We start from the raw sequence: 23,077 nt of genomic DNA on the forward strand, positions 1-23,077 counted from the left end.
ATTTGATAGATTTTAATGAAAAGTAGGCGATATGATTGTTTTAAGATATTTCAAACTGCAACCTAAGAATATCAAGATAATTTTGTGTAAAAAACTTGCTACAAACAACAATAAAAACTCCTTCGAAGTCTGCCGACAAAAAGAAGTCATCCAACCGTTTCATACATATTCATAAATATTAACGAGTATAGATTTGGTTGATATAGCTATCTTTGATTAGATACAAAACTTGATTACACTCGCTCACCGATTATATACCGGAACTGACTTTGCAGTTTATTCTAAAACAATATAAATAATTGCAGTGAAGATGAAAAAATATTTCATTAACTTCTATAATTATTTAATTGTATCTTCAATGGCCTTAGTCATATTCGTGAAATGCTGATCAAAAGAATCACTCGTGCAATTCAAGAAATGCTACTTTTCTGCGATCAAGTCAATTCGCAAGCTCAGTATACTTTCAGCGGTTGCGGTGATCACAACGGTTTTCTTCATTATTCGTTGCCGAAATTATTCTTTGATAACAAATACTTAAAAAAGTTTGAAATCTTAATAACAATGACATCTGATACATTTAAAAAAATACGCGCCTGGCTGGCCGTCGCGCTCTTAACGTTATTGATGCCGACCATTCTCTTCTTTTCGGTGTTGATATATTTCTACGATAGTTATGTGAGAAGTAGAGTGTGCAAAAGCATTGCCGGCGACGTGGCTGTGGTAATTATTTGGTTGAAAGTGTAATATATACTCAAGTAAAATCTGAAATTTAGACAAAAATAACAAATAAATTCTATAAAATTACCGAAATTTTACGGAAATATCGAACTAATTAACTACAAAGTGATTGCAAAGCTGCAATCGAACGTGAAAAAAGTATATAAACCGACATAGTCGTCTATCCACATAAATGTTTTTTATAATAATTAATCTATAAATATGTTTATCGAATTATTTCCGCGTTTATTTCATATAAATATGCCAATTTCTTTGATTAAGTGCACGTATAATTTAATATAATTGTTGTTGCTGATTGCTTCCACGTAATGTTAATAACAATAATTAAATATTAATTGAAAAATTGAACAAATGTATAAAGTTCACTTACGATCTTCTAAACGTCTAGGTGAACCACTTAAGTGACATTCCTGTGAATATTAATTAAGTTGTAATTAGTTAATTGAGTATTGTAATTATACATTAGTGCAAGGCTAATTATGTCATTTAGACTCACTTTTACATAAGCCAGATGATAAATAAGTTGCAAAAGAAACCTAACTTTTTCAATCTTTATATTGTGCTAGAATAAATTCAATCATCTTCAATAACGTGCCAATAAACTGATTGAAAGTACTGTGTGAAAAGCATATAAACTGGTTAGAGTTTTGTGTTAGTGTTATTGCATTTACTGTTATTTGCCCTAATTGGTTAATAATTGAGAACAACAACAATAGTTGAGTAACAAAAAAAAAATATGGGTTGAATTGAGAGATCGGCGCAAATAGCGATCAAAATTATGTCATTTCTGTCGAACCGAAAATTCTCATATATTTTCGTCAGCTCTCCAAAAGTTATCTGCAAGCATATAAACAAATGATACATATGTTATTAGCTTTCTCTCCGACTTTTGCGTTATCAAAATTGAGCAAAGCATAACAAACAACAATACCAAATATCAAAATAAACATACAATAAAAGCATGCTATCTATAATGATATGCAGCTACTAGCTAATCGCTAACTTTATTCAGTTATGCGCTTTATTTTTGACAAAACCTTTAAAGTTGTTGCTATACTGGTTATCTGCTAGCGGTTCATTATCAACTTCCATATACGGAAGAGTAATCCAATGGCTTTCAAAATTTTCGCGGTCAATGTTATGCATTCATTTATTTTTGCAAAGCTATTATTTCAATTTGACAAAGCCTCATTTGCAAATTTTTTTTTTTTGATATACTGACAAATATAGACATAGCTTAATTGGTTTATGGACTGATCCATTAATAATACGTGATTGCATACCAATTTTGTCGGTAGCTTTAACTTCACAGATTTGCTTTAACGTTTTCAATAGCGATTAATCATGAAGGCAAACAGTACGTCCGACAGATTTATATTTATAATTGTTTATATTCCAATTTGCAATTTAATAGCATTTCATCTCAAATATGACAAGTATTTGTTAAGTGAAAGGTAAAGTCCAACCACCTTTGCTTTATTGAAAAGCTGACAATGGGAAATGAATTGCTATTTATGAGTAACCACAAGATTAATTTTTGAGTTATCGATAATCGAATTATTTTCTGAATATTGAATCCAACAAATTTTTTCGTAATAAAGTAAACAGAAATGGTTGAAACTGAGTCACTGTAGCCCTATGCTCCTTGCGGAAGTAACAGGACTAATATAATATATAAAGTAAAAAAACCGCTTCGTCCCTTTTTTGAAGTTAGTCTTTGATATTTTAACAAATTTGTTTGTCCAATACATAGCCGAGAGTTGTAAATTGTTATTAAAAAGTATGGATCTAACCACAATACAAAATAATGTCAAATAAATCGTTACGTTAAGAATCGAATGTGTTTTATTCTCGGTTATCGCAAAACTCTCCACAAAAACAATTTAAAATACAATATAAGAAATAAAAAAATTTAACATTTTAGTCATTTTTAATGACAGTTTCTAATATTCTAATATTTTCCTTCAAATCAAATTAAGGTCACCGGTGCAGCAGGTGGTCTGGGTAAATGTATCGCTACAGAATTGGCCGCTAAAGGATGTCATGTCGCTATATGTGATATCAATTACGATTTGGCTGTGACGACAGCGAAGGAAATCGCCGATAGATATGGCGTCAAGACAAAAGCCTATAAGGTGAGTGCGTTGAGAGCTCAATTCAAACAATTCAATTAGGTTAATAATGTCTCTTATAATAGGTGGACGTCACTAAATACGACGAGATTGTGGAACTCAATGAGAAACTAACCAACGACATTGGCGCCGCCACTATACTCGTGAATAACGCCGGGTTGCTATTACATTCAGATCAACTGAATCCCACAGTGCCAGAAATTGAGTTGATGGTTAAAGTCAATTACTTGTCACACTTCCTGGTAAATTATATATAATTTAATATCTTCATAAATCATATGCATGCTTTTCTAGACAAATCGCGTGTTTCTGCCAAATATGAAGCAGGCCAAGCGGGGCCATATTGTGGCCATTAGCTCTGTAGCTGGTAATTGTTAATAGTTAGTAAAAAATAGTTTAAGAACTAATTATGAAATATATTTCCTCAATCCCACACAGGTCTAGTCACGCTGCCACTAGCTGAGCCATATTGCAGTGCCAAAACCGCTGTGCGCACCCTAATGCGTGTCTTGCGCGCCGAGCTGCGTCTAAACAATATTACGGGCATTGGCGTGACCACAGTGTTTCCCTCATTTCTGAAAACTCACTCCAAAGTGGAAAAATTAGCTCGAGATAGCGGTTATGCTGCAATGTATCCGTTGTTGAAGGGTGAAGAGGTGGCGCGAAGAACTGTGCTTGGTATGCTGCGCGGTGAAGTGGAGATCGCGATGCCGGGATTCTTTATGATCCTCTATCGTTTTATAACGTAAGTATAATGATGGAAATATAGATATAGAGTTAGTATATAAAGTTTCTTCATTAAAATTACAGTATTTTGCCGTCGTGTGTCCAAGATTGGTTGGCTTTCTGTCCATCATTTGCCAAATCTACTTACTTACGCGCATTGGCAGCAATAAAAAAACATTAGAATTTTGTGTATTATTTTATTTCAACAACTAAATATTTTAAAACTGACGACGAAAATAACTTTAGCTGGTATTTCTTAGAAAGAAATTTAAATATCTGAATTAAGTCTGAATATATATTTTTATCATAAAATAAAGCATAAAATTGTCAGTTAATCTTGCTTTGTATCCTCAATATTCATAAAATCAACCCAACTAACACAAATCATCATATATGGAAAACGATGCCGAAATCGATGTAAATTGGCTGATTATGTTTACCAGCAAGCAAGTGAATAAGTCTGGCCACAATGTAAATAAATTCCGGAAATCAGGGTTAAATCACGCAAAACGCCCGAAAAAGTGTTGGAAAACGCAGCAAAAACAACAGTTATTTAATCTTTTAACATCTAGCCAATCAAACCGCAATGCTAAGATTACCACTCCTTAACTCCCGGTTGAGTCTATAACGTAAATAACATAACTCTGATTTTTTAAAGAAGTGTGGGAAAACGACACTTCATTTTGAATTTGAATTTTTGAACAGTGACCAAAAATATACGAAAATCACTTGTTAACCACCACTTGATAAATCTGGTATCCGTATATCCATTACATGCATAAACAAATATTACTCGATATCTAGCAGTTACTTTTTGACTTTGGAGTAGATAAACTTAAGGGTTTTCACGTTAACATAAAGTAATTTAGTGTCAGTAATTAATGGATCTGGGGTTCTTTTAGCACTCCTAAATAAATAAAAATAAGTCTTCGAATAATGAGAAATTACTTTTTTTTTTACTTTTGACTCAATCTCTCGAATTTGGTTTGGTCCAATGCCCAACCGAGTGTTATACATTGTAATTGCAGTGAACATTAAAAAATATTTGATTGGCTACCCTCTATAACATTTTCACTGTATTTTCACTGTTCTCAGTCATTCGAAAGCTTCGTGGAATGCTGATCAAAACGTTCACTCGAGCAATTGAAGTAAAGCTACCTTTCTATGATCAGGTCCACACGCATGATCAGTATACTTTCAGCATCAATACTGTTCAGAACAGGTTTTTTCATAACTCACAGCTCAAATTATCCTTTAATAACAAATATCTAAAGAAATCAGAAATCTTATTAACAATGACGTCTGATACATTTAAAAAAAATCGCGCCTGGCTGTTGGTCGCTCTCTTAACGTTATTGATGCCGACCATTCTCTTCATTTCGGTGTTGATATATTTCTACGATAATTATGTGCGAAATAGAGTGTGCAAGAATATTGCCGGCGACGTGGCTGTGGTAATTATTTTATTGAAAGTTTAATATATACTCAAGTAAAATCTGAAATTTAGACAATAATAACAAATAAATTCTATAAAATTACCGAAATTTTAAGTAAATATCGAACTAATTAACTGCAAAGTGATTACAAAGCTGCAATTGAACGTGAAAAAGTATATAAACCGAAATAGTCATCTATCCACATAAATATTTTTATAATAAATAATCTATAAATATCTTTATCGAATTATCTTCGCAGAAAAGCATATAGAGTTGTAAATTTCATTGATTAATAGCACGTAAATTTAAAATAATTGTTTTTGAAGACCAATATTTCTTCCATGTAATGTTAAATTCATTATTTTAATGGCAATTGGAATGTTCGAAAAATATTCAAGGTTCACTTCCGACCTTTTAAACGACCAATTTAACCGCTTAAGCGACATATCTATGTGGCTGTGAATACTAATTGAGTTCGCAATTAGTTAATTGAGTATTGAAATTGTACATTAGTGAAATGCTAACTATGTCAATTAGTTAATCTTTACCAGATGATGAAAAAGTTGCAAATAAAATCTAACACCAACAAATTAATTCAAACTATTTGAAGTTTAATGCCTTTACTAATTTAGTCAATTAGCACATTATCTTCAATTATGCGCCAATTAACCAAAATTAAAGAACCGCGTGAAAGCATATAAATTTGTTTAAATTTTCCGTTATTATCAGGACTGTAAACCACCAGAAAAATCTAGTGGGCTTTATGCCAATTATATGGGTCGAATTGTGTGCTATCTTAATAACATTAAATAAATAATTTGCGAGAGTATAAAATGTTCGCTTAAAAGCGAAGTTATGTTGTCACGCACGTGGTCGCTCGCCCTACAACCAATTAGTGTCACTTACAATTTTCACGCAATGTTATATGTCTCGACGTGATTTATAGTTTTTCCGCCTTTTTAAAAGAAATAATTTAAATTTCGCTAACTATCTAACAATCTCACTAACTTGGTATAATCCTCTCCTACGAATCGATTTAAGGTCACCGGTGCAGCAGGTGGTCTGGGTAAATGTATAGTTTTTCCGCCTTTTTAAAAGAAATAATTTAAATTTCGCTAACTATTTAACAATCTCACTAACTTGGTATAATCCTCTCCTACGAATCGATTTAAGGTCACCGGTGCAGCAGGTGGTCTGGGTAAATGTATCGCTGCAGAATTGGCCGCTAAGGGATGTCATGTCGCTGTATGTGATATCAATTTCGATTTGGCCGTGACGACATCAAAGGAAATTGCCAATAAATATGGTGTCAAGTCAAAAGCCTATAAAGTAGGTGCATTGAAAGCTCAATCCAAACAATTCAATTTGGTTACTGATGCAATCTCTCATAATAGGTAGATGTCACTAAATACGACGAGATTGTGGAACTCAATGAGAAACTAACCCACGACATTGGCGCCGCTACTATACTCGTGAATAATGCAGGGTTGCTGACACATACAGACCAGTTAAATCCCACAGTTCCAGAAATTGAGTTGATGGTTAAAGTCAATTACTTGTCACACTTCCTGGTAAATTATATATAATTTAAAATCTTCATAAATCATAAGCATTCTACTCTAGACAAATCGCGTGTTTTTACCAAATATGAAGCAAGCCAAGCGGGGCCATATTGTGGCTATTTGCTCAATAACTGGTAATTCTTACAACAAGAGTGCTAACCAGCTCAGCTAATTACAAAATATCTTTCCTTAGGTTTACTCACGGTGACACGATCAGAGCCTTACTGTAGTGCAAAGACCGCTGTACGCACCCTCATGCGTGTATTGCGCGCCGAGCTGAGGCTATATGGTATTACAGGTATTGGCGTGACCACAGTATATCCGCCATTTCTGACAACTCATGCCGGTATGGTAAAGAATGTCCGCAATAGTGGTTATGCCAAATTGTATCCGTTGTTAAAGGGTGAAAAGATGGCGCAAAGAATTGTGCATGGTATGTTGCGTGGAGAAGTGGAGATCGGGGTGCCCGGATTCGTTATGATCGTCTATCGTTTTATAGCGTAAGTATAATTATGCAAATATTGACTTAGATGAAATCTCGACTTGTTTCTTCATTAAAATTATAGAATTTTGCCGTCAATTGTACAGGATGGGTTTGCTCACGCACTTGCAGCATTAAAAAACTATTAAGATTTTTGTATTGTCTTATTTTATAAAGATAGTTTATCACAACAAATAAATGCGCACCATGCTACGGAAGCTCATGGAAGTAATGAATGTTCGAATTTCTATAAAATATCTGAGGGTTTTATTGATATTTTTGTTAAAAAATTATCCCTAGGCACTGAGGTCCGCAGTATCTGGTGCATTGAAAAGTTTTAGTCCGATTTGGACAATTTTTAGATGATGATACTTGATTTATATATAAGAAACTGAAACAATCATAAGATGTGGTAAACCGATTTCGCCCATTTTAAATCTAAAACAGCAGGATTTCAAGAAAACGTTTTGCATATTTTTTTTTATTTATCGAATTGTTCCTGATCTATGATTTTTGACCCATAACTTGGCGACGCTGCGCCTTTTTTCAATTTGTTTACCTCTTACAATGTCAAGGAACATGCGTACCAAGTTTCGTCAAGACACCTCAATTTTTACTCTAGTCATCGCTAGTTCGGACGAACTGACAGACGTTTCTCCGCTCTCCGTACCCTAATCTGCAGTCTCATAACCGCTACTGGTAAATAATCCGACATATATCCACTAGTAGAACATAAGACCTGTAGCTGGTATGCTACGTGGTAAAGTTGAGATTTGTCATACTAAAACAGATTGCATTAGCCACCCTCAATAATTATTTCACTGTATCTTCAATGTTTCCATTCATTCGAAAGCTTCGTGGAATGCTGATCAAAACGTTCACTCGAGCAATTGAAGTAAAGCTACCTTTCTATGATCAGGTCCACTCGCATGATCAGTATACTTTCAGCAGCAATACTGATCAGAACAGGTTATTTCATAACTCACAGCTCAAATTATCCTTTGATAACAAATATCTAAAGAAATCAGAAATCTTATTAACAATGACGTCTGATACATTTAAAAAAAATCGCGCCTGGCTGTTGGTCGCTCTCTTATCGTTATTGATGCCGATCATACTCTTCATTTCGGTGTTGATATATTTCTACGATAGTTATGTGAGATGTAGACTGTGTAAAAATATTGCCGGCGAAGTGGCTGTGGTAAATACTTTATTGAAAGTTTACTAAATATTTAAGTCCCGATATATGGATTTGAAAACCATTTTAAAAAAGTTTCTGGATTAATTGCCGTATAATTTATGTCACTTAAGTGACGTTTCTTTAACTTAATAAAATTTGTAATTAGTTAAGGGGGGGGTAAGGTTTGACAACTTTTTTTTTTTCTGAACCATCAACATCTCAAGAATATTGTGTTACAAGTTTTAGGTCATTCGGAGAAAAACCAACGAAGTTACAGCAGGTTGAATAACGGTGCCTCCAGCTACCTGCGCTGAAAACTTTGAATAGATTTTCCCAAATATGTCATTTTTAAAGTCGGTGACCAGCCTACAGAAAAAACTACTGCATCGATCGTTTTGAAATTTTGAACAAATATTCTACATATATATAGCTCTCGAATGACGTCGAGTTTTTCCAAAAATTTTAATTACAAACAATTTTACAATAACAAATAGGTCGTTTTTTCATCAAAAATCATCATTTTGGCTTGAAAATGGTACCAAAAATTTAAAAATTGAAAAATTAAAAAAAAACTCGACGTCAATTGAAAGATAAATTAATAAACTAAAGAAAACATTTTGATTTTTTGGTTTCGGATGATCCAGCGATGCTGTAGGCTGGTCACCACACAAGCACTTTTTTCGAGGTGCCTGCAGAGATCGACGATAAATCCGTTATTCCTCGCTATTTTTCGAAAAAACCTTTTTTAAGTATCCTTCAAATGTTGTACTTTCATATAGTAATAAGTAAAATAAACCTAAAGCAATAATTTTTTCTAAAAAAATTCATGAAAAAAGGTCTTTTTTCGACGAAACAAACCTTACCCCCCCCCCCCTTAATTGAGAGCGTAAAGCTAATGATATTACTTATGTATACAAAAAAATTAATCCTTCAATTTTGTTAGAACACTTTTTTTAGAAGACAAAATAAAATGTTTGACTGTTTTAAAGGGCTGTAAAAGCTTTTTAGAATCTTCTGTTATTGTGCTTGAATTTGCTCTCATTTCCCCTAATTGGATCATTAATTTGAGAATCTCCAAAAGTAAACCCATATTTTCAAATTTGAGTAAACAAGAGTAAAAGCTAAGAGCGAAGTACGTATTATCACGGACGTGGTCGCACGCCCTAGAACCAATTCGAGACTTGGAATTGCTAATCATTTAATAGCCATAAATTAAATTTCGCTAACTATTTGGAAAAAAAAATTCAACTACAGTGCTTTTGATTGTGCATATTTTAGAAGTGATTTTTGTGCATACTCACGCACGTGGTCGCTCGCAATATAACCGATTCGATCGACTTGGAATTTTCGCGCATTGCTAATCATCCCGACGTGGGAGCGCAGCATATAAAATTTTCATTCCATTCAATCCGCTATGCCAAAACAACACAGTAACATATTTATATACAGTACCCTCTCTTCAACTCCGAACGATCAACCTTGTGGTTCCACTACAGCAGCGTTCGTCGATCGCCTAACGATGTCCCGAGATGCACGACTAACTTTTTTACAGGCAACTACTACAACGCTCTCCGTTTATCATAACCAAGTATATTTTCTATGAAGAATAGATCAAATATGTTACCACTTCAACATCTGTACTTAACTACCACTATTTTTGAGCTTCTCACTTGAATTTTCATAATTCGTCGAAAATTATAAAATCATTAAGTTCGTAAAAAATATAATTTTTTCCTTGAAATCGAATTTAGGTCACCGGTGCAGCAGGTGGTCTGGGTAAATGTATTGCTGCAGAATTAGCCGCTAAAGGATGTCATGTCGCTATATGTGATATCAATTTCGATTTGGCTGTGATAACGGCAAAGGAAATCGCCGATAGATATGGCGTTAAGGCAAAAGCCTATAAGGTAAGTGTGTTGAAAGCTCAACACAAACAATTCAATTTGGTTAATGATACAATCTCGCATAATAGGTAGATGTCACTAAATACGATGAGATCGTGGAACTCAATGAGAAACTAACCACCGAAATTGGGGCTGCCACTATACTCGTGAATAATGCAGCGTTGCTGTATCATGCAGACCAACTGAATCCCACAGTAGAAGAATTTGAAGCGATGATAAATGTTAATTATATATCACATTTATGGGTGAGTTAACGAAACCATCTTTTAATATATACATATTTAATATTTCCTCCAGACAAATCGTGTATTCCTGGAGAATATGAAATGCGCCAAGAAAGGACATATTGTAGCTATAAGCTCTATGGCCGGTAAGTTACAAGTGTTTTCATAAAAAAGTTGATTACTTTAACTTAAATTTACATTTAGCCATCAAAACAGTGCTACAAATGGAGCCATATTGCAGTGCTAAAACCGCTGTACGCACCCTAATGCGTGTCTTACGCGCCGAGCTGCGACTTAACAATATTACGGGCATTGACGTGACCACAGTGTTTCCCTCATTTATGACAACTAACGTCGGTGTGGAGCAGTTTGCTCGAGATAGCGGTTATGCCGAAATATATCCATTGTACAGTGGCGAAGAGATGGCGCAAAGAACCGTACGCGGTATGCTGCGCGGTGAAGTGGAGATTGTAATGCCGGAATACTATATGATCATCTATCGTTTTATAGCGTAAGTACTATTATGGAAATATAGATATAGAGTTAGTATTTAAGGTTTATTTATTAAAATTGCAGTATTTTGCCGTCATGTGTACAGGATTTGTTGGCTTTTAGTCCATCACTTGCTAAATCTACTTACTTACGCGCATTGGAGGCAATGAAAAAACTTTAGAATTTTTGTATTATTTTCTTATAGAATCTTCTGTTATTGTGTTTATTTCAACAAAAAAATTTTTGAGACCAGTAGAAAATAATTGTTTCTTTTTGGCTAACGTTGTTGTTATACTAAAATTTTTTTATGGTTTTTGATAAATGACTCCGTAGTCATATTTCTTTATGTGTACAGTTAGATGGTTACAACTGACTTTCAATAACAATCCAGGTTAGTCTTTGATTACGAAATAAACTTTTCACACCGCATCCAACTTCATAATAAAAGGTATAAGCTTTTAGTCATAAAACAAAGCCGGTAGCATCTAAGTTCGAAAATAAAAAATACAAAAAGGATTGAATAATTTGAACGATGTAAGGCAAATCAATTTTGACCAACTACAATACCAACCATTTCATAGTGCCAAGGGTTAAGTGTAACAAGTTGTATTAAGATACTTATCTAGATATTTATTCAAGTTATTCCTTGACCGAATGGTCGAACGTTCAGACGACCGGGCATTGCGACTAATATTTGAAATCTATTATAAACTAAACTATTTCTCAAGTTGGATCGCTCAAGTTTAGGCGTGAATCACGGACAAAAAATGTGACATATATTATATATATATAGAAGAATAAGAAATAAGATATATAGATAGATAGAAAATGGATCACATGTGTGTATTGACTCTATGCTCGTTTCCATGTTTATTCCATGTAAAAAATTATTTTTTTAATTCAAACTTTTTTCTGTCTTATAGATACATATTTAAAGAATAATTTCTGAAATTGTCAAAAAAAAATTAAAACTCCTCCATTGTGACGTCATTTCCGGTGACCCCTCAGAAAAAAGGTGCGTCCGCATTGTCAACATAACTCCTGACAAGATCACCCAAATTAAAAACCAAAAATAAATGTTTTAGGTAAGACCATAATCTCGAGCTTGAACGAAGGAGTAGTTTTAACAATAATACCTGACAATAATACCTGACTTGGAGCGCACACCTTCCAAAGCCTATATCTATGAAACTATTATTCGGATCGAGTTGAAAATTTAGGATAATATTCTTGAGATGTTGTAGATATTAATAAGCCAAAAAACAAAAAATCGATTTTTTGAATCCACGAAACCCATGTAACCCCTTAACATTATTGATGCCGGCGATACTCTTCTTTTCGCTGTTGATATATTTCTACGATAATTATGTGCGTAAATATAAAGTATGGAAAAATATTGGCGACGACGTGGCTGTAGTAATTATTTTTTTTTGGGATTTTAAGCAAAGTTTTTAATAACAGAAATTCACTCGGAGCTTTAACTTCACCCGTCGGCGAGTCAAAAATCATTTAACAAAACTAAATTCTCAAATTGTGAGAACAATCAAAAGGACAAGTGCTCATTTAGATGACACTGATTTGCAAACATCTTGTCGTGAGTTCAGCTTCAAATAACTCACGCGTTCGCCACTTTTGCAGTACGCCTAGAATAGAATATTTATTTAAATGCGCATGAGGTCAAAGACCGTCAACTCAAAAATCATTGCACTCTAAAGACGTAAATGACAATCACAACAACAACAATACGCAACAAACAACCGTTAAAGACACGCATGCGCATTCCGCTTTTGCTATTTTCGAACACAAAGCCGCGTTCGCGCATGAGCCCACAGCACAATGCGCATACACTAACATTTGTCTATATAAAACAACAGCAACAATAAGCGAGCAATGAACCGCCGCAATAAAAATAACAACAACAACTGAACACAACAACAACATGCGCGAACATCAGGTGCCATTGCCATAACCAAAAGCTACGAATGAGCGGCTTGCCGCTGCCGTTGTCTACACGTTATGTTATTTGCTAATGCTGGGGGTCTTTTGTTGCACCACGATTCGTTGCAACGCTACGTACGAAGAGTACGCCACCAAATGTCATAATTGTAATTAGAATTTCACTTGGCGCGTCAAGCGTCTACGGCGCACCGAAGTGCAGCTTTGGGGATAATGTGCGTGCGAGTGTTTGTATGTATGTATTAATTACATATCTTTTATGTAGCGCTAAATCTGTTGCAGCTCAAAACTCCAAAACTCTAGGGTTTGTGTTGCATGTTGCATGCTGCATGCTGCTGTCTATTTACATATTCACTCGTTCACGCATGTGACAAGTGTATTTGAAATGCTCCGCTGTCTCCGCCACATAGCAGCGCTGCATTTTATTGCTCTTTGCTCCGTCTCCGTCTCCATCCTTTGACTGCCGCTTCGCATTCACTCGGCGCACAAGTTTTTTTTTTCTTCCAATGACAATTTCAATTAATTTTGTTGAGCTCGAGTAAAATTGTACTTGCAACCAGCATGCATTAAGGGCGCAGGGGGTCCAATTCGTTGCAAACGTTGCAGTGGAGTTGTTGGTGTTATTATTACAAATTCACTTTTAGTACATTAACGGCACTTAATGGCATGCAAACAAGTAAATAGCAGATGAAAATAAATATGCATGTGTGTGCGCTTGCGCAATTAAGCAACGCAAGTGCATAGGTATTTATAGCATAGGTATCTAGGCATAAATATGCTGAGTTTACATAGTTAATATTTTATTCTTTTTTTTATTTATGAGTCAGCAGTGAGATATCTAAGTTTATGCAGTAGCTTATAGTTGCAGAAATATGCTTGGTAATTCTCGATCTAACGCCAAATCATAAAAATAATTACCGAGTGGCGTCTAAAAAAATTTACAAATCAAAACATAATTTTAAGAGCATTTTACTGTGTAAGTGCTGTTGATACAGCAAGTATTAGCCTCAAAGTAAAAATCAAAATCGATTTGAGTAATTTTAATATTGCAAATCAATGTAGGAATATGTGTATAATAAATGGAATAATTCTAACGTTTAGACGCATTTAGGCCTTTAGGAACCCCATTTTGAACCACCACCGGAACTGAAATCACCTTACACTAATATGTCCTCTCTGAACCACTTTGTGGCCTTGATAATGTTAATCAATTCTACAAGTTTTATATGTAAGTGCAATTTCCGAGACATCGTCAATCAAACCGTGACCGATAATTGCAATTTTTTCTATACAAAAGACTCCGCATAAAAGTTTTAATACTCTCTACTAATAATACTCTAATACTCTGCTACTTCTTCGCAACCTCTGCAATATTCAGTGTATAATATTCCAGTCTTAAATTTCAAGAATCTGCGTCCATTCATGAAACGTTTGGCTGCTTGTTGAGTAAGTAAAAAACCGTTTCCTCCGGTATACAGCGAACTCTATGACATATTTACTAATTAATTGTCTACAAGAACTCAGAGTCATGCAGTACCAAATCTTGCAAGTTCATCTGTTTCACTTGTCTAACGATTAACTAACATTTAGATCAAGCATTATGCACTAAATATCAGTAAAGTACACCCTCACTAATTGACTATGTTTTAGAAACCTTAAAACCGCACAATTGAAACTGAAGCAACAGACCTATTTTACACAGTCTGATGATGCCGTATTTGGGGAACAAAAAATCAATTTCAAATACTTGGAATGCCTGTGTACGATTAAACAGTAGATATATCTTTGTGTTACCAATGGAAATCGATATCGACGGAAGTCAGCTTATTAAAACTGGTCAATATAATATTAAAAAATCAACCTAGTACTTCGGTAAAAATTCCTGAAATATATATTCAATATCAGCAAGTGACGACCCATGTTTTCAGAATTTAATAATTTTTACTTATTTTTTGATAAGATATTTGAATTCCAATGTATACGAATAGAACCTTTGAACAATAAGCAATTCCAAAGCAAGCTTTCAAACCGGCTTTTCTTGAAAAAAGCTATACCGCCGGAGATGCTCGAAAAGATAATGGAAAATTAAAAAAACAAAAAAAAAAAACGGACATTGTTCTGGCCAATAAACATATAGAAGGAAAAGAGGACGCTTCCTGTATTACATAAACACATTGTAAGACCAAAGGCCATGATTACGGACGAATAAAAACTATATGCCACTTAATTTTTACCACATACTTAGAATATACAGTGGAACTTCCATAACTCGAAGTTCTCCATAACTCGAACTCTTGAATTGGCAATGGAAGGCAACTTTCATACAAATTTCGTTCCATAAATCGAATTTTTCGACCAGGGCATAATACAAAATTTAAAATTGTACTATCAAGCCACAACTTATGGATTGCAAAAATCATATAACAAAGGCATGGGATACAGACGTCAAGAGCCAAAAAATATATATTTAAATTTAAAAAAACATTTAACAGAGGCGTCGGTCAGGCAACTCCGAAACGTTATTTTCGTTTTTGGGAGTATATGCTACACTTAAAGTGTCTGAAAACAGGTTTTTGGTAATCCTGGCAGCAATACGAAAAGTTGAAAAAAAAAAATTATCCGTATTGCTATGATACAGGTCGGCTAAATTTGTTGACATTTTCAAAAATGCGCTCAGGCTATATGCTACGCGCAAAATGTCTGAAAACAAAATTTTACGTAATACAATTATAAAATCTATGTACATTTTCACTATCAGAGGTATTGCTATAATACCGACTGCCTTTTTTTATTGACACAGCAGAAATTGCCTCCCACGCAGTTGCTACACTTTCGACCGTTACTACACGTCTAGTCGGGTTCAGAATCATGCAATCTAACGATTTTATAGGGTTTTTGCCGTATTGCTATGAGACAAAAATTTTGGTCGTGGGCTCTCGTACTAATAGGAAAGTGCAACAAACAAAATTACAGAATACATGTTTTAACAAATGAACATTAAATTTTAGGCGAAGTAAACAAATAAAGCTAGGTTTGAAAAACGGTATGTTTTAATGAAAATTCTATAACTCGAAGTCTCTCTAACTCGAAGTTTTTTTTATGGATTATGATGATTCGAGTTAGAAAAGTTCCACTGTATTTGTTTAGGATGTCAATGAAAATCGAAATCGACGTATTTAGCTTTATAAGAATCCGTGATTATAATATCAATAATACAAGTTTTTCGGTAAAATTCCCTGAACTGATCAATATTAGCAAGTGACGACCCAGATTTCCAGAATTGAATAATTCTCAAATATGTTTAGTAAAATACTGGAATTGCAAGTATAGTATAATAAGAATCCTTGAGCCTTAAACAATGTCAAGGTAAGATTTCACGCCGGTAAGAAAGCTATACCGCCCACAATACTCGACAAAATTATGGAAAATACAACATTTTGAATTTTCAATCGAAAAATTTTCAAAAGTTAATATACACATTCTAAGACCAGAGGTCATGCTTACAGATGAATAAAAACGATAGTACAGTATACTCTCGAAAAGTAAATTCTCAGAAAGTACATAATCGCGGAAAAGTTAATCACCTTTAAGATTACACATGCACCTCGAAAAAGTAAATTTTTTAATTTACTTTTCAGAGAGTGTGATAAAAAAATTCGAAACGAAGCAAGCAGCGTTTTTTACGATGTTGCAAAAACACTTACTCTCTTGTTTATCGCGTCTTTTTAGTAAATAAAACTCTCCTACTTGATCAACTGGTTTAAAAATGAAAACGATGAAAATCAGGTGTCAGCTTTTTGAATTGTCGTACAAAAATGGTCAGAAAATATATTGCAAAAGAAAAAAAACAGAAGAATATTCAAGATTTTTTCTCTTCATAGTAAATACATATGTATGCATGTAAATGTAAATATGTTTTTCATGTAAATCCATATGTTTTATTGAAGCAAATAAATGAATGAATTTTTTAAGTTTAAAAATGCATTTAATATTATAAAAACAGATAATTTATGTATATATTTGGAAAAGTAAATTATTCGAAAAAGTAAATTACCCTAAATACCAATCGATTTACTTTTCGAGAGTATACTGTAATAGATTTTTACCTTGTACCTAGAATATGGTTCAAACCAATTTATTTAAATATATACAACAAAAATAATTATAGTTAAAATCCCGTTAGTTTTTGCTTATAACGTATTTTCAGATCTATGAACGCAAATAATGAAATATATACAATTTATAATACTGAAGATAACATTGCCCTCTCAAACTGTCTGTCAACATGATACTTATAATTAGTACTATAGTATACAAAACATCCGCTCACAACTGCCTTTGTGAACCAATAACAATTTCGCAAAGTAAATAAAAGTTAAATCATCAATAAATAGTAAATTGTCTTACATTGTAAATAAATACGTCTAAACTTATAAATTAATTTACCGTTTACAGTTACACCGGCGAGCAGGCGATTCAAAAACCTGTTGGCTGCAAGTTTACCGTTTTATACGTTCTAGATAAAATGAGTGTATATTATGTATTACTCAGCCCACATAATTACAGGTACTATAAAAGGTTCTAATGGGTATCCAACAATAAAATGCGGAAGCTCCATAAGTATTGCAGCACCATTCTTTTTGCAAATTGGTGGTTTGACAGATCAGCCACATACCTACATACTTAAGACTTGAACAAGAATTTTGTACAATTTACCTTATAAATATTAAACTGAACACACTCCCGACATAGCTGAAGTTTAATTAACTAAAATCACTATTTACTTAGCTTTCTTTATAGACACTTATTCACTTTCAATGCATCTAATTGCAATGAATTTGCAATTTTTCACACGCGATTCAGAAATATGTGCTCGACAATGGAAATGGCGCCGGAAATTGACAAATTGACAAAACATTCAGACAAACAGTGCTGCCATAACGTTGGAAAATTTTTATGACATAACATATTGTAATAGATTTTCTTATAAATTTTAGTAAAAAACCGTATTCTGTTGACTTCAACGAATTGGAAATGAGAAGAAAAATGGTAAATATATATGTAAATATATAGTTTCAAATTTTAAAGGGTTATCTCTGAAAAAATTGTTGAAAAAAGACTACAATAATATGAATCTGGTAACGCTTGTAATCTTAGCTAACTAACAAACTGTCAATGCAAATACAGCTAAGTGTACTTACCAGTTTCCGCCGCCATTTCAACTGACGCGCAGTAGCATTCGTTGCGCTGGTGGAAAATTTGTGAAAATTGTGATTTTTACCTTAAATATCAGCATAAATAAAGCATTTTATTGCAAATATCGGTGCAGTATGTGTTCTTAATGAAAATATATATGTATGTATAGTCATTGTTTTATTATAAAATACTCAAGTGTCTTATGAAGTGTCTTGCAAGTGCCCTGCGCAGGCAGAGGAAGAAATCGTGTCAGTGCTAATATGAGTAAATGTTTAAATATAATTTATGCTTTGCGGCATGATTGATTTTCAATCATATATATTACCATAATATTGAATTTGGGTGAGTTTTTATTCATAAAACTGTAACAAATATTCCAACAATTAGTCAATAACACCTGCTGCCGGCAGCGCTGCTTTGCTTTCATAGTGAGCTTCAAAACTGTTTTGGTTGTTCTGCTATTAGAATTTGACAGTTTGGTTTGCGTTGTACATATTTATTGCCGGTATAAACGCAGTTTTAGATGCATATGAAGATATATTCGTATAATAAGACCAAAACAAATGACAAAATATAAAATATAAAATAACCGTTAAATGATGTTAAATATTTAAAAATATGTATATTGCACTAAATTAAATCTTTTTCACGAATGTAAAGGGTGATTTTTTAAGAGCTTGATAACTTTTTTTTTAAAAAAAAAACGCATAAAATTTGCAAAATCTCATCGGTTCTTTATTTGAAACGTTAGATTGGTTCATGACATTTACTTTTTGAAGATAATTTCATTTAAATGTTGACCGCGGCTGCGTCTTAGGTGGTCCATTCGGAAAGTCCAATTTTGGGCAACTTTTTCGAGCATTTCGGCCGGAATAGCCCGAATTTCTTCGGAAATGTTGTCTTCCAAAGCTGGAATAGTTGCTGGCTTATTTCTGTAGACTTTAGACTTGACGTAGCCCCACAAAAAATAGTCTAAAGGCGTTAAATCGCATGATCTTGGTGGCCAACTTACGGGTCCATTTCTTGAGATGAATTGTTCTCCGAAGTTTTCCCTCAAAATGGCCATAGAATCGCGAGCTGTGTGGCATGTAGCGCCATCTTGTTGAAACCACATGTCAACCAAGTTCAGTTCTTCCATTTTTGGCAACAAAAAGTTTGTTAGCATCGAACGATAGCGATCGCCATTCACCGTAACGTTGCGTCCAACAGCATCTTTGAAAAAATACGGTCCAATGATTCCACCAGCGTACAAACCACACCAAACAGTGCATTTTTCGGGATGCATGGGCAGTTCTTGAACGGCTTCTGGTTGCTCTTCACCCCAAATGCGGCAATTTTGCTTATTTACGTAGCCATTCAACCAGAAATGAGCCTCATCGCTGAACAAAATTTGTCGATAAAAAAGCGGATTTCACATTTCGAACCGAACACTGATTTTGGTAATAAAATTCAATGATTTGCAAGCGTTGCTCGTTAGTAAGTCTATTCATGATGAAATGTCAAAGCATACTGAGCATCTTTCTCTTTGACACCATGTCTGAAATCCCACGTGATCTGTCAAATACTAATGCATGAAAATCCTAACCTCAAAAAAATCACCCGTTATTATTTTATGTTTAATTGATGTGACATGGGAGTATTAAAAGTTAATGCTTACGAGGCTTTGTAAAACAAATCTTGAGATGTCTATACATAAAAGGTATATATACAGTGATGATCTTATAATCAATTATAAGGGACTTCGATGCCTATATTTAAAAATATAATTCATCATATTTAAATTAAAAACTTTATATAATAGAGTAACAAATTAGTATTTAATGCAGTATGTGGGAAACCTAATGAAATCTTTAAGAAAATTAATAAATCAGATTGTTCTCATAAATAGAAAATATAGTCAGCCTTATTGTAAATTTCATGTGAACGACATTCCCAATGAAAAAAACTCACACATTTGTGTGTTTTGTAACATGAATTTCACATAGGGAAAAACTCACATCTTCGAAAATTTTCCCTTATTGTAAATGTGATTTTGTTCACGTGAAACAGTAAAATTTGTTCACAAAATCAATTGTAGAGAACAAGTATCAATATTAACAATTTCATCAATATTAACAACTTTTTTAATATGAACTAAGGTAGGTAGTAGTTCTTTGGCTATATGGAACCATAGCTAAATTAATATTCGGTGGAATCCTTGTGTGGTGGAGGGCGCTTCAAAAGTCTTCAAGACTATTTTAGTGCGGGCAATGTGTTGGCTGAGATTTGGAGCAAGTTAGTCATTGATAATTTTCCAGTCGTTGCTGAATATGTTGCACCAACTGTTACTGGACTGGATATTGAACCGGCCATGATGTTGAAAAATAATGCAACTTGGTATGCTAAACATGTACGTGAGTCACAATATTTTTTACAAATAGTTAAATGTGAAACTATTGCATGTTGCGGTGTAAGACGTTCTAGTCTTTGGAAATTATTAAAAGAAGAATTTTTCCCACCACCTGTGTTAGTTAAACAGACATCAGAAGGTTATGGAGTCACAGGGAGTGATGACAATGACGCTAAGTTTGCTCCATTATTACTACAGATATTATTAAACCTCCAAGCATCATCCCATCTAAACAAGTCCCATATGATAGTTATTGCCCTAGTGTCGAGTCATACTTATTTAAAAGATCGTGTAGCATATGTGGCCTATATTTTTCTTCATATAAAGCCACCAATTAACACAAACAATCACATAAAAAACAAGAGCTGTTACCTATCGCGAAAGTTCGTCCTCAAAGAATTGCGGCTAGACGTGCCCGAGAGATTCTCTGTTTAATGAATGATGACGATGCTTTATGGATGTAAGAAGAAGATGTTGATGCGAAAGATGTTCAAAATGTGACAACTTGTGACAAGGAGTGGGGAGGGGTTAAAAAGTCCTTAAATTCGTGTGACGTAATTTATGGATGGCCCCTAAGTGCTCGCTGACTATGCGCGCGAGACTGGTAAAGAAATGTCTACCTTTCACTTTCAGTTGATACCAGTTAGATCTTCACGATTAGACCTGTGCCTGTCTACAGAGGAATCCTAGATAATAACGTAAGGCTAAAGAGCTTTTAAGGCTAGGCACGTCCGTCTTAAGTGCAGTATAATGCGAACAAGTAGAAGCACTTACACCCTTGTGATCTACTGGACAGTTGGACTTCGGCTGACTCCCAGCCTGGTTGTTACAATTGAGGCAATTCAACATTCTTTCGCCGAAGTATGCTTTGCTAGACTTAGAACAACAATCTATGGAGATTTGTCCAAAACAACAGTATTTTCATCCATAAAGTCCACTATTCACTAAACTTCAAATGCGGTTGGGGTCACTATCAAGACGGAGATTGTAATGAATCTTCAAATTTTCGAAACAATGTGGTTTCTATTAGATATTACAATATGCTTTTATATTGAAATTGATTTATTATATCTTGGAAACACTGCCGACTATCACAGATCAAACTCGATGTTGAAGGTTGCCAAGAACTTACGTCTCATATATGTTCATCCATAAAATTGTAGCAAATTAAACTAAGTCATCATCAGAGTTTCTTTTGTTTCGTCTCTATATATGATTTTTGTATAAAGAGCTCTACAAAAACTGGCTCCTCGTGAACATATGTACATGTAATAAAAAGGAATAACTAATATTTGGACAAACCCAACTACAGCTAATTAGTCCAAAAATTAACGAACTAATTTTACCATTCCATCACTATCACTTTGGCAGAGCAAGGCAAAGAGCTTCTCGTTTCAATCTCTCACAAATGGCTTTATGCAATTTTCAAAACGAGCTTCAAATATGTATGTGTATGTATGTTCATATATATGTCTAAACTCAATCTAAGTTTGAAGTACCGTTTTATGCATACCAAATAGAATCGATTTCGAAATTCAAATGTCACAAAATGACTGTCAAACTCACTCACCTTTGACAATTTCCTCTCTCTCGCATTGGTAGTGAGTGAGAGGTGCAAATTTGCGTGGCAATTTTTCTATGTATTTTAGTTATGCATGCAACAGCATTGACGATGCGCCAGGCAAATTCACATTACATATGCGCTCATATACACACATACAAACATACATACATATTTATATGGGCTGCGCAGTTGCGAATTTGCATTCATATTTCCCGTGCATGGGCTAGTGCAAAAAACGGTGTTTTTATATGCACCTACACATACACATATATATGTATGTATGTGTATTGTTAATTAAAATTTTAATTTAAGCAAAAGCGGAAGTTAACACCGTGTACGAACAGCCACATAGACGTTTTCCGTTATGTTGCATGCCACACACAAACGACGCCATCGTTGGTCGCATAAATACGAGTATAAATGTGACAATAGCACTGTCATGGGTTCCTAGTGCCCGAGCACTGGGCGTATAACCAATATTCATGGAGTCCACCAACCATTGCTATAATGTATATATATATGTATGTATGCAATGAAAATATGTGTGTGTGTGTGTGATCACATATGGATGCAATTGAATTTCATTTGTAAGAACAGTTGTTGGCTTGCAATTTAATGTAAATTCAATTTCGCGGCACTCACTTTTTGTCAGCCTCTTTTACTCTGCGCACAACCCTCGCCAACTTGTGTGTTCCTCACCATGTTTTTATCCTCACTTCTTTTCATTATATTCTTCTTCTTCTTCTTCTTCGCTATCTGTGAGTGTCAACAGTGACTTAAATGAGCATTTATTCAAATAACCGTTAGTATGCCAATATATGTATAGACGTACATATCTATATATGTAAATGAGTTCATTTGTATAAAGTTACCTGTGTACTTCAATAAATGTACCAACATATTCACTACAACTCGGCAGAATTATTGCTAACAGCAATTTTGTAGCATTAAATAATGTGCAGCACTCATTAATATGCTTACAAGTATGCCCTGTAGGAAATTAAATTGAAAAATCGAAAATTAAAAAAAAATAATATTTATTAGAAATACTGAAAAATCGAAGTATTCGCTTTGAAAAAAAAATGTCATTTGTTATA

General features: G+C 34.0%; 3 protein-coding genes across 5 annotated transcripts; all 3 read left to right on the forward strand.

Annotated features, from left to right (window-relative positions):
• The first annotated feature begins 440 nt into the window (after nucleotides 1-440).
• On the forward strand, nucleotides 441-3,932 carry LOC105209514 (estradiol 17-beta-dehydrogenase 11-like). The gene is made up of 6 exons (XM_011179931.3): nucleotides 441-720; nucleotides 2,718-2,873; nucleotides 2,936-3,112; nucleotides 3,165-3,237; nucleotides 3,309-3,615; nucleotides 3,681-3,932. Exons 1-6 carry the CDS (start codon nucleotides 562-564, stop codon nucleotides 3,775-3,777), a joined length of 969 nt encoding a protein of 322 aa, XP_011178233.2. The 5' UTR covers nucleotides 441-561; the 3' UTR covers nucleotides 3,778-3,932.
• A 152-nt stretch (nucleotides 3,933-4,084) lies between these two features.
• On the forward strand, nucleotides 4,085-7,303 carry LOC105209513 (estradiol 17-beta-dehydrogenase 11). Of its 2 annotated transcripts, XM_054230697.1 has the most exons (7): nucleotides 4,085-5,050; nucleotides 6,074-6,098; nucleotides 6,206-6,361; nucleotides 6,427-6,603; nucleotides 6,656-6,728; nucleotides 6,788-7,094; nucleotides 7,161-7,303. In XM_054230697.1, the coding sequence occupies exons 1-7, from the start codon at nucleotides 5,004-5,006 to the stop codon at nucleotides 7,222-7,224; spliced, it is 849 nt and encodes a 282-aa protein (XP_054086672.1). In that variant the 5' UTR covers nucleotides 4,085-5,003; the 3' UTR covers nucleotides 7,225-7,303. The 2 variants fall into 2 exon arrangements, with proteins under 2 accessions (XP_054086672.1, XP_011178232.2); XM_011179930.3 differs by lacking the exon at nucleotides 6,074-6,098.
• A 214-nt stretch (nucleotides 7,304-7,517) lies between these two features.
• On the forward strand, nucleotides 7,518-11,109 carry LOC105209565 (17-beta-hydroxysteroid dehydrogenase 13-like). Of its 2 annotated transcripts, none has more exons than XM_029038550.2 (6): nucleotides 7,518-8,276; nucleotides 10,007-10,162; nucleotides 10,228-10,404; nucleotides 10,457-10,529; nucleotides 10,588-10,894; nucleotides 10,960-11,109. In XM_029038550.2, exons 1-6 carry the CDS (start codon nucleotides 7,908-7,910, stop codon nucleotides 11,054-11,056), a joined length of 1,179 nt encoding a protein of 392 aa, XP_028894383.2. In that variant the 5' UTR covers nucleotides 7,518-7,907; the 3' UTR covers nucleotides 11,057-11,109. The 2 variants fall into 2 exon arrangements, with proteins under 2 accessions (XP_028894383.2, XP_054086651.1); XM_054230676.1 differs by lacking the exon at nucleotides 7,518-8,276 and adding an exon at nucleotides 9,582-9,843.
• The last annotated feature ends 11,968 nt before the right edge of the window (nucleotides 11,110-23,077 follow it).

This window comes from Zeugodacus cucurbitae, chromosome 2 (genome assembly GCF_028554725.1).
Source record: "Zeugodacus cucurbitae isolate PBARC_wt_2022May chromosome 2, idZeuCucr1.2, whole genome shotgun sequence".
Classification (NCBI taxonomy): Eukaryota; Metazoa; Arthropoda; class Insecta; order Diptera; family Tephritidae; genus Zeugodacus; species Zeugodacus cucurbitae.